Source organism: Amblyomma americanum, chromosome 8, assembly GCF_052857255.1.
Source record: "Amblyomma americanum isolate KBUSLIRL-KWMA chromosome 8, ASM5285725v1, whole genome shotgun sequence".
Taxonomy (NCBI): Eukaryota; Metazoa; Arthropoda; class Arachnida; order Ixodida; family Ixodidae; genus Amblyomma; species Amblyomma americanum.
Genome location: NC_135504.1, coordinates 57,077,108 through 57,088,794, shown reverse-complemented (window position 1 = coordinate 57,088,794; position 11,687 = coordinate 57,077,108). Strand labels below are relative to the sequence as shown.

Sequence of the window (11,687 nt, the reverse complement as noted above, 5' to 3'; positions counted from 1 at the left end):
CTTCTTTGCCATGTGCTCCCAAAGCTAGCCTCCCTACTCCACGTTGTTTGATTTCTAACCTTGCTTGTACAAGGGCGTCTCTGCCTCGATGCGCCCGACCGGCGGAGGGGTCATTGCTGTTTACGAAGTTTAAGAACTGCCTCCATTTCTCCTTTTGCCTCCATTTCTCCTACTTTCACCATGTACAAGTAACTGAAAATTTCTCCGAATCCCTATTACTAATCTGTGCCTATTGCACAAAGAAAGCTGGCCGAGACAACCCAGTCGTGCTAGTAACCTCCCTTTTTGCCCTTTCCCAAGCGAAACCATTGCAGTAACCAGCGTCCAAAGCAAAATCTGTGGATCACTTTGGACTGAGAGAGCATGTAACCAGTAGTACGGTAAATATTGTTTTATTTTTAGCACTATGTACACTATTTACATGACTAGATGTAGATTTTACACAGCCGTTCACGGGGAAGCGGGTTGAAGGGATGACGCTCGCTTTAGAAGCCATAAGACTCCCCGAGGTCGGCCAGGTACTTGGGGTTCACCCGGCAGGTAGAGTAGCGCGACTTGCACGAGTCGCCGCTGCGGCCAGCCATCGATGCCTTCTTGTAAGGCGCCGCGGGCGACGAATCCGACTCCTTGACGCGCTCGAAGAACTGCAACACCTTGCGGCCGTAGGCACCGAACTCCTGTGGATCCGCGGCCATCGAGCAGACCATGAGGGCTACGCAGCGGCCCTCGTCGTAAGCTTCGATGAAGTTGAAGTAGCGGCCCACTACCCCAGGGTCGACGGAGCGGGTGGGACGATGCAGTGTGACGTTGGAGGAAGTGTTCTGGCCGGTGGTGGTCTTGTCTTCAACTTCAGCAGTGACTGCGGGAGTGCCGGTAGTTACTGCGAGAGTGCCGACGGCGGGAGCAACGGGAGCGAAGACCTGCTGCTGTCCGGAGCCCAACTTCACGTCGCCGGAATGGGAGCCGGCGGCGCCGTTGCCGTGACCCACGCGGAATCCACCCTGGATGTAGCCGCTGGCGTGCTTGGGGACTCCTCCCAGCATGGAGGCGGACTTGTGGCCGAGCCTGTTCAGCAGAGCAACCTTGGTCTTTACCAAGTCGGGGACCACAACGGGTGGCACGACAATCTTGGGCACGACCACCTTTGGGACAATAACGTTGGGAAGCGGCGGGAGACTTGGCAGCCGGATCACGGGCTTGGCAACGCCGGGCAGCCATTCAACCTTCACCTGTGCAAACAAATAGGACAAAAGGCGTTTCAACTTGTACAATTACTGAGGAAACAAAAGTTGCTTTTATTGACATTATAACTCTTGAGGAACCAAAATGCTAGTATATAAACATTGCCACCATTGGAAAAGTTCTTCATGATGCGCTTGGACAAGGCGTGTAGTGCGAAGATAACCGATGGCCCTTAAGGGAAACAGTAGACTTGAAAGTTAGTGAGCCGATGAGATTAACAAGTTTGCGGGGATACAGTTAATAAAGGGTTAATTGAAGAGATGAGAGAGACCTTTGCCTAGATGACATAAACAAAAAGTCTACTAACCTCATTCTCGACGTTCACAGGACTAGGGGCTGCGGTGATTGCCGCGACCCGCTCAGACCAGTCGGCATGATGGTGATCGCCGGCGGCGCCATGGGGTTCCTCGTAGCGCTCGAGCTGCGAATCGTAGGCGATGGTCGCCTTGAAGGAGCGGTTGCCGGTGATCATAGCGAGCGCCTTGGTGGCCAGGGACAGCTTGTAGGCGACCAGGGTTTGCGCGGCGTCCTTGGCGACGTTTCCGGCCCACACGAACGGAGCCCCCATGAGGCCCAACTTAGCGAGGATCGCCTTGGCCTCGGACTGCTGCGGTGAGGCGAGCAGCAAGACGCAAAGGCAGACAACGGCGGCCGACAGGAACTTCATGATGAACGTCTGGAGTAGACTTCTCGACGAGGAGTGATTTTTGCTGGTCCGGGCTCGCTATTTAAAGCAAACGCCGCACGTTCATTGGCTCGTCGGGGAAAGTGCTGGGAGGGGCCGATGTGACGTCGGGCACCCGTATCGCCCTCTGCCTAAACCCGATTCATGGTTCTTTGCACGCCCTCTAAACCACCCTCTCTCGTTGCCCGCTTACACACCTCTCTCCGCGCTCGCTTTCTTTCTTTTCCTTCGCCCGCTACCCTCTGTGTCGCGTTCCCTAATTCCACCATAGACCATGAGTCACAGCAAAAAAAAAAACACAGCAAAAAAAGAAAAGAAACGAAAGCTGCAATTGCTTTGTTTCTGGTGTGCACAGGCGAACCAGGGAAAGCGTGCAACATAAATTATATCTCTTACGCTAACTAGTAGCTTGCTACGCCTTTACGGAAATTCCGACCACTGTCGGGGACCATATGCAATTTTGCATGTTTTTTTTTATTCGAGAAGTGTGCCATGAGGCATGTTATAAATTATAACCAACCGAACACATCAAGAGTCCCAAGATGTATTTAAGCACGCCTAGGTCTTTTTTGCTGCAGGGATTATTTTTTTATTATTATTTATTAGTACCTCACAGGCCCCGAAGAGCATTGGGTGAGGGGGGCAAATACAGATGTACATACAGATGGAAAAAAAAAACCATAATATCGGTGCAAGAACGCGGTACAAGTCAAATACAAGAAAGGAACACGAAATTTATACAAAACCGAGTAAAAATAACATCAGACACGAAACAACGTTAAGAACAAATGAAACTGTTGTACATTTCGAACATCACTATGGCAATAAATGTACGCATAGATGTTTTTTAAACTCACCAGGATCAATGAAAGAGATTATGTTGTCAGGAAGATCATTCCAGAGTTTTATTGCTCTAGGTAATGCAGAGGAATTAAACGACAGGGTCTTCCCATATATCCGGTTGAAGCTGAGTTGATTGTGTAAGCGTTGCGAAGAGCGGAAAGGTGATGCCAGAGGTAACAACGAAGGACGGGTGTGAACATATTTATGGAATAAACACAGAAGTGAAATGGAGCGACGAATTTCAAGTATCTGTATGTCATTAAGGTATTTAAGCTGGGATGCACTTGCGAGGGGACTATAATTGCTAAAAATGTACCGGGCAGCATGGGACCTTTGGGACCTTTTGCGCATGGACCTTTTGCGCATTTTGGTAATCATTCTTTGGTAACACAAAAAAATAAAGATCGAGAAGTCTAAATCAACGTATTCTAGGCGGAAATGGGAGAGCTATAAGCCTCAGTATTTGCACACATATAATCAGCGCATTCGTGTTTAAAGCTAACCGAACACGAATACCGTTTATCGAAACGACGGTCCTGTTATTCCGCTATAACACGATCATAGCGCTTGTGGGGCCGCCGCGGAGGCTGAGTGGTTACGGCGCTCGGCTGCTGGTCCGAAAGACGCGGGTTCGAATTTCGATGGAGGCGAAATTCTAGAGGCCCTTGTACTGTGCGACGTCAGTGCACGTTAAAGAACCTCAGGTGGTCGAAATTTCCGGAGCCCTTGACTACGGCGTCCCTCACAGCCTGAGTCGGTTTGGGACGTTGCAAACAAACATAGCGCTTGTTTGCTAGTCCCAAGGGTGTTTCATATCGAGACCACGCTGCTAAATGCGTTCACCTTTCGTGATGTCGGAAATGCTCCAACATCAAAGGGCCCTCCGTGCAGTTATCAAAGTAACACTTGAAACATACGTGCACTTATATCGGAACGACGCTAACTGTCTGTATTCAGTATTTAATTAATTTTTATGGACAAATTATAGTGGGGCGGATGTTCACTATCTTTGCATAATTCTTGATAGTCCTGTTGATTTGAGGCTGCAGTTTGAGGACGTCGCGTGAAGCAACCTATGGTATATGCCTCGCAAAGCATTCCACGTTTACGCCAACAATATACAGGACTAACACTACATTAATACCCCTCTTTGGGCTAGTTGGTAAACACTTGAATTAGATAACAAAAACAAGCGCCAAACCATGCAGACCACAAGACATGAACGAAGACGAGACACAAGCGCTAACTCACAACTAAATTTTAATGAAGCCAAGAGCGCTTGTGTCTCGTCTTCATTGATGTCTTGTGGTTTGCATGGTTTGGCGCTGGTTTTTGTTCTCTAATTCAAATATACAGCACTGAGAACGCTGCAAAAGTCGTGGTTGCCTGCATGAAGCGTAGCAATTTTTTGTATATTTTGTGTTGTACTTTGTTGATCCACTCGTGTAATGGCTCGATATAGGCTGACAGTATAATTAAACAAACAAATAAAGAATCATACAATGACCTATATGAATGGGACGAAAAACCGGAGGAGCACATGACGCTGTGCTCTCGCTGCATTCTCATTAACGTCACATCAATTAACCCAGTTCAACACCCTGCTGCATAAATACTACTTTCTGAGAAGCACTCATTTTTATTTTCCTCAAAACATCAGCAAAAGTTACCGCGTTTACTGCGCGCGTGTTCGTTACGATAAGAAACAAGTGGCGAAAAGCAAGGGAACCCTGGCTTCATATTCTCTGAAGGGAACCTCCATTTTTTTTTTTTGCGCGGCTTGTATAGCTAGCTCTTCAACATCAGCGTCAAAATCAGGAAACACTGAAGAAACTTTCAACTGAAACCCTTTCGCAACACATGGGCATTTGTAATTGGGAATATGTGACACATCATAATTGGTACCTCTGTGTAGAAAACCGAAGTGCCACAACGGCTTGTCCGTAAATTCTGTGTGCTGTGTATTCACAGCACGGTCACGAGTGAATTGTGAAGAATATGGTTTATTTTGGCAGCTATTCTTCTCAAGTTCCTCATGAAACGCACAAGCATTTGACAGGGCTTATTTTATTCCTGAGTTTACATGCCAAAACTACACACCTCTGCTTTCTAGAGCAGAACGGAAAATAGGGATGTAAGCTACAGCTTTAATGTGCTTATCTGTACAAAAGTTGGTGCGAACTCTCTGGAAATGCTGAAAAATCGTTTCAGTTTGCGATGATTCCTCATGATACATTTTCACACATCTTGACAAATGTGCTGGCCGGGTTTCTTTTCTTTTATTTATTTATCACATTACCCACAGCGCCTGTTTTGTATTACAGTGGTGTGGAGTTACAACATAATCAGAGAACATAGTGTCAGGAAAGCAAAAAAATACTCACAGAAAGTACATTGCAGCATAATTTGATACAAATAAACCCAATAATAAAACTACAGCAACGCGGCAAACTATTCAATAGATTTTGTTCGTTAGACTTTCATGGGGAATGCTTTAAATGTGTTGGAATACTACGTTAAGGACACTTTTATTGTTTTTAATGACCAACCATTTCTACAGCGGAATGGAATTTGTATTGGTTCGTGTGTTGCTCCTGTGCTCTGTGATATATTTTTAGCTTGCATTGACCGCTCTTTAGACCATGTTTTCAAAGCAGGGAAGATTTTAAAGGTTTTTAGGTACGTTGACGACTTTTTAGTGGTGTTAAAGGCTGAGTCTTCCTACCAGGATGCGATTAATGAAGTTTGATGTGATTTTAAGCAACACGGACAAGGTCTTGCTTATACCCACGAGCTACCCCACAGGAACGTTTTGCAGTTTTTAGACATCCAGCTTGAGGTCCGTGAACGCCATACTTGCTGGGAATACCTACCACGAGCAAAGAAGGAACTCTTGCCTTTTAAGTCTTGCTTTTAAGTCGTGGAAAAGGGCATAGCAACTTCATGTATAGAATCGGCACTCAGAAAATCGTGTGTGCATAAATTGCAAGCAAGTTTTGATAATCAGGTGCGCCGGTTTTTGGCAGCAGGTTACCCTGTTTCGCTTTGACAGTGGCTGAGGCCATGATCCAGAAACATAAAACCAGAGCGCCAAAAAAGAGGGTGGCCGAATATGAAACTTACAGGCCTGTGGTGATGCCTTATATACATAAGGCCTCCCACCAACTCAAGAGAGTGGCTAGCAGGCATGGAATCCCTCTGGTGTTCTCTGCGTCGGACAATCTTTCTGAGCTGTGCTCCCGCAAGTGCGGTGATGGAAAGCATGGCTGCCAAATCAGGCATGAGACAACCTTTGTCCCTTGCTCCATCGGAGTCCTGTATGCTTTTGCACTCTCGTGTGGAAAGATGTACATCGGGCAAACAGGGCGCTGCCTAAATGAGCGACTCAGGGAGCATGCGCTAAATGTGAAGAACAAAAGTGACAAAGGTGCACATCTTGTGTCACACATTATTAACTGCAGCAATTGTGCACCACGATTCGAAGAGACGGCGATTCTGGGCAGGAGCAGAAACGAACACGCGCGGCTGGCTCTCGAAGCATTCCATATTAAGGAAAAGGCTGAAGGATGTGTTAGGGATACTTCCTTATCACTTTACTCCGCCGAATTGAAGTTTTCGTGCACGCATCGTTGCCAGTAAACTATCATGACTGGAATGTTTTGTTAGCTCGCGCAAGTGTGGCAAAATGTACATCTATGCGTTGGTGTGAGAAGAATAAAATAGTTGTTAGTGTTGCGCCAGTCCTTGTGTTTCTCCCGTGTATGTGGTTCGTCGAATGTTTTGCGCACATCGTTCATCTGTTTCACACTTGAGTGCGCAGTGTTGCACTGCATCGCCATGCATTCGTTGCTTCGCATTCGCGAATGCATGCCGATTGGGAAAGGTCTTTACAGAGACTGTATACTTTAACGCGACACAGTTATGTTTCAGTTCATGCCCAGGTTTGTCGAAACAATAGGGCACAGGCCGGCGGTGCTTGCAAATGACGATTGCCGAACAGGTAAAGGGTGAAGACTAAAGCGCCGGAGGGGAAACCGGGCCGTGCACGTGCTTCGCGTAAACTTTCAATGTGGCAAAAAAAAAACATTTATTTTTGTGCATGCATTCGTGTTCTCGTGTCATTCGTTTAGCGAACTTGCCCTGTAGGAAAAAAAAATCGTTGGTCTTAACGATTTGTCATTAGTTCGTGTCTGGAGCGGACCAAGTTCCCCATTATTCCTTTAGAAGGAGGTTTTTTTTAGCTAGCTGTAAGGGGCACTCACATTTTACTTGCCACTCACTACTTCAATAAATAAAGGATCAGCAGCACTAAAAAACAACGAAGCTTGCCAGGGTAATTTGGGGTGTGGGTAGTTCATTCTTCGGGCTAGTGGTGCGGAAGGGGGAAAATTGGTCACAGGGTCGTTAGCGCTTAAGCTGCCGCACCCGGGCACACAGACAAAGGATCATTTCCTGTCTTGTCAAGCCTGGCCTGCACCCAAAGATGTCATGTGAAAAGACAGACTGTGGACTAAGGATTGAGTGGAAATTCCCATCTCCAAGACAGCCTATTCTATGCCTGCTGGTGGGGTGCTAAGAAGCAGTGGACAAAGCACTCACTGGGTTCTTTGGGGCCTGGGTAGTTCATTCTTCGGGCTAGTGGTGCGGAAGGGGGAAAATTGGTCACAAGGTCGTTAGCGCTTAAGCTGCCGCACCCAAGCGCGCGCGCACACACACAAAGGATCATTTCCTGTCTAGTCAAGCCTGCGCAGCACCCAAAGATGTCATGTGAAAAGAGACTGTGGACTAAGGATTGAGTGGAAATTCCCGCCTCCAAGACAGCCTATTCTATGCCTGCTGGTGGGGTGTTCATTCTGGGTAGTTCATTCTTCGGGCTAGTGGTGCGGAAATGGGAAAATTGGTCACAAGGTCGTTAGCCCTTAAGCTGCCGCACCCAAGCCCACACACACACACACAAAGGATCATTTCCTGTCTAGTCAAGCCTTGGCCGCATGCCAAAGATGTCATGTGAAAAGGCAGACTGTGGACTGAGGATTGAGTGTAAATTCCCATCTCCAAGACAGCCTATTGTATGCCTGCTGGTGGGGTGATAAGAAGCAGTGGACAAAGCACTCACTGGGGGCTTTCCAGCCTGGGTAGTTCATTCTTCGGGCTAGTGGTGCTGAAGGGGGAAAATTGGTCACAAGGTCGTTAGCGCTTAAGCTGTGGCACCCAAGTGCACACAGACACAAAGGATCATTTCCTGTCTAGTCAAGCCTGGCCTGCATCCAGGGACGTCACGTGAGAACTGTCTGTGCATCGCCAATATGGAATGGGGAATGTATTTCAAGGAAGGCGAAAATTCCAAGAAACGCTACCACCAGTGGCTACCAAGAAAATTCCGAGAAAGGAGAAAACAGAAATTACTTTTAGTTTTATCGGAATGTCTCTAAGTGTGTTCAGTTCCAAGTGCCTAATAAAGCTACAAATTTTTTGAATGCTCTCAAGTTAACCATTCTTGACAATTGTCCATTGCTGCGCAATGTAAAAAATAGTTTCTTATTTATACGGGTGAGGCAAAATGCATTTGGTTTCTTCAAAATTAGCAATTGAGAAAAAAAAATTGCATCCAGTTTTTGTACACGGTTATGCCGGGCTCATTTGGTTTGCTCTGGATCACTTGTCTGCGGATGAAATAAGTGAACTTGATAAATTTTCCGTAGCAATATGTGAGCCAGCGCCTGAGGTATGTGTGATATCACTGCACGTGAAAGTTCCCGAAGTGGAGCAAATAACTCTGGTTCGCTCCGCTAGACCACGTTATTCTCTTTTTCTTTTGTTCTCGGTTTATGGGGGTTTAACGTCCCTAAGCGACTCGCGCTACAATTAAAAAATTGAGGAGGAAACTTTGTTGACCTAAAGTGCGATGAGGCGAAAGCCTTTAGCGCGGTGTTGCTGCTTGTGTCGATGATGAGTGGTGAAGATGTTGATTAAGTACACAATTGTTTGTGAATTTTAAATGCTGGAGACACTGGAGGGCGCTTGGGAGACATCGGTCTGATTCGACGCCCTTCCGCAAACTCTCTCCAGTGTCCTTACACTAGACAAAAATTACTGTGGGACTATAAAAATAACGAAAAGTAATGTCCCTGCCCATCGAGGAGAACTACATATGCGTTCGCAGGAAGCAGCGTTGTCGTTAGCCCGCTGGGCTGCGGAACGGAAGGATGGTGGTTCGAATCCCGCCGTGCATAAGACTTTTTTCTTATCGAATCATCGTTGTGACATGACCTGAGACCGGAGAAGGTCACGGCCGCAAGTATGAGCCATTAAAGGCATTCGCCTTAATAGAGTGGCATGCTTCGTGCGATGGCGAAGAAGAATGTCCCTTTTCTGCAATATAACTTCCGCTTCCTATTATAGAGCCTGCTCAGCGTATGTGAATATTTTCGGGAATAAACAACCGAAAAATCAAATGTACCGGAACATTCCTGAATAATTACTGAAACACGAAAATAACGGTCACAAATAAGTAAATGAGTACAAACTGGGCGAATAAGACGGGACGTAATTAGGGTACTTTGCGCTTTTTCTGCCGTTTTGTGTGCCTTACGTCCCGTCTTGTTTGTGCAGTTTGTACTCATTCGCTTCATTATGAACCAACTAGCCCGCCAGAACGTCCTTCTACAAATAAGTAAGCGCTCAGGAAATTTCAGGGGATGTTCTGACACCGAAAGTTTCCGCTGGCTACGACCCTGGTAAAGTACTTGGCAAACCTGACAAATTTAGTTCCAACAACGCAGATTACACCAGTACGAGTCAAAATATACTTCTGAACGCCCACCGTAAAAATTGTTTTAACCAAAACAATGAAATATCAAAGACACATATACTCCATTTCTTACATAGCAGGCAACGCAGTGGAGGCTACGGAAATAGTTCGTCTGCGAAGCCATATTACTCCGCCACGTGTCATTCGTCCTTCTCGAAGCCACAGTGAGTGTTTGGACGAAAACAAAAAGCGGTATAAAACGAAGGTGTAGTACTGAGAATTACGGCTGAAGCTGTGAGGCGCTCAGTGTTCGGGCCATCTGGCTATAATTTTCACTGATTGTGAATTATTTTTTTATGCGTGGATTGAGTATTAGCGATTTGCCCTGCCAACTGGGTATCATATCGCCGCATGCTATTCGTGCTTCTCCAAGTCTCGATGAGTAGCTGGACGAAATTCCAGCAGAGGGTAAAACGAAGTCCAGAAGGTGCCAGTCATGAGACTTAATGTTTTTCGCAACGAAATGTGCTTGTGTTCACGTAATTTGTACGCGAACTATTTTTTGGAGGGGTGGACTAAGCCTGCGCGAACAGGCGTGCTAGCTTTGGTAGAGTTGCCTCCTATGTATGAAACGGTGCTTCGAACTGCCGGCCTCTGCTGAAGCTGTCCTCGTGGTTCGCGGGGTACGATGGCTAACAGACTGGACTGAAAATGCTCCGGAGCTTAAGCGTTTTTGGTGCGTGAAAAGCTGAACCACGTGGTCACCATCGTGCTATGTTCAGTGAAATATTGTTCGGGCTTGCTAATAGGTGACACGACAACCAGTTTTTCCGGATAGCAAGATTGTTGTTTTATTAAGCAGCATTGCCTTTCGATTAGTTTGCTTGAATGCACTGCTTATACTTACGCGCAAATACTGAGGCGACTAATGGCGCCATTCTCAGACAGGGTACTCTGCTTTAGACTCCTGGGTCGTTATATTTTCTGCTACAAAACAATAATGATCAAACGCAGGAAATTACAAAAACCACATGACTACAGCATAAAGACTTACACTTTACACAGCAATATGTAAGTAGCATACATGTAACAACATGTAACAACATGTAAGTAGCATATGCAAGAAGGCCCAGGGAAAGTTGTATTTCCTCAGAAGAAGATTACGCAATGCTCCTCCTGCTGTAAAACTTGATGCATACAAAACCCTCGTGAGACCGTCCTTAGAGTACGCTGATATTATTTGGAGTCCCCACCAGAAATATTTAATAGGCAGATTAGAACGAATTCAGAACCTTGCAGTATGCTTTGTATACTCCAACTATTCTAGGCACTTCAGCATCTCTAACCTACTAATGAAAGCAGATCTACACAGCCTAGCTCAGCGTAGAGTGGTATCAAGACTCAGGTTCTTGTACCTACTTTATCACGGACACTTCAACATAAAAAAAAGAAACATATCTTCAGGAATCATTCTACCACTCCTCAAGGACTAACAATACGAAAGCACTTCGTCAACCCATAAGCCACATTAATGTTCAGAAATATTCCTTGTTTCCTTCAGCTATCCATTACTGGAATAAACTACCATCCTCTGTTGTGAACTGCAGCACAGTAGAATCTTTCTTACAACATGTTAGTCACCTTGATCCAACATTCTCACCGTGATGCTTCTGTAATGATGAAACTGTATTGTGTATTCATTTGTGCATATACATGTCTCCCTTGTTGAATCTGCCATTGCAATTTTTTGTGCCTTGTATCCACTCCTGCATGGGCCCGAGAAGGGCCTGCAGTATTCGCAAATAAATAAATAAAATAAAAAACAAGCACATCAAGGGCGACAATATACGTAAGGTTTAATACATTGCACTAAGTGCGGTTTTTTATGTTGCAGTGTATTAAACCTTAGGCATGTTGCCGCCCTTGATGTGTTTCTTTTTCTATTGGTGTGTTAATTCGCATGCCTTTATTGACAGTGGTCGTACTTGGCGTACGCAAAGCCGTGAGAATATGGTGCACTGGTGGAGAAAACCGTACCCAATGTTCTGGACAAAAGCAATTCTGAGCTTCAAACCATTTATGAGCGCAATTTTTTTCATTTCAACATAAGATTTCACTATAACAGTCAGTATATCTACAGATGTACCCTACGGCAGCCTTGAATTT

At 45.8% G+C, this 11,687-nt stretch overlaps 1 protein-coding gene across 1 annotated transcript; it reads right to left on the bottom strand.

Annotated features, from left to right (window-relative positions):
• Nucleotides 1-485: 485 nt before the first annotated feature.
• LOC144102407 (uncharacterized) lies at nt 486-1,909 on the bottom strand. Its single transcript, XM_077635687.1, has 2 exons — nt 1,550-1,909; nt 486-1,229 (listed from the first exon to the last, which is right to left on the bottom strand). Exons 1-2 carry the CDS (start codon nt 1,907-1,909, stop codon nt 486-488), a joined length of 1,104 nt encoding a protein of 367 aa, XP_077491813.1.
• Nucleotides 1,910-11,687: the final 9,778 nt, after the last annotated feature.

Coding starts and splice junctions, on each gene's coding strand:
- LOC144102407 (XM_077635687.1), bottom strand. CDS start 1,909: ATGAAGTTCCTGTCGGCCGCCGTTGTCTGCCTTTGCGTCTTGCTGCTC. Junction 1,230..1,549: donor CTGTGAACGTCGAGAATGAG/GTTAGTAGACTT, acceptor TTGTTTGCACAG/GTGAAGGTTGAATGGCTGCC.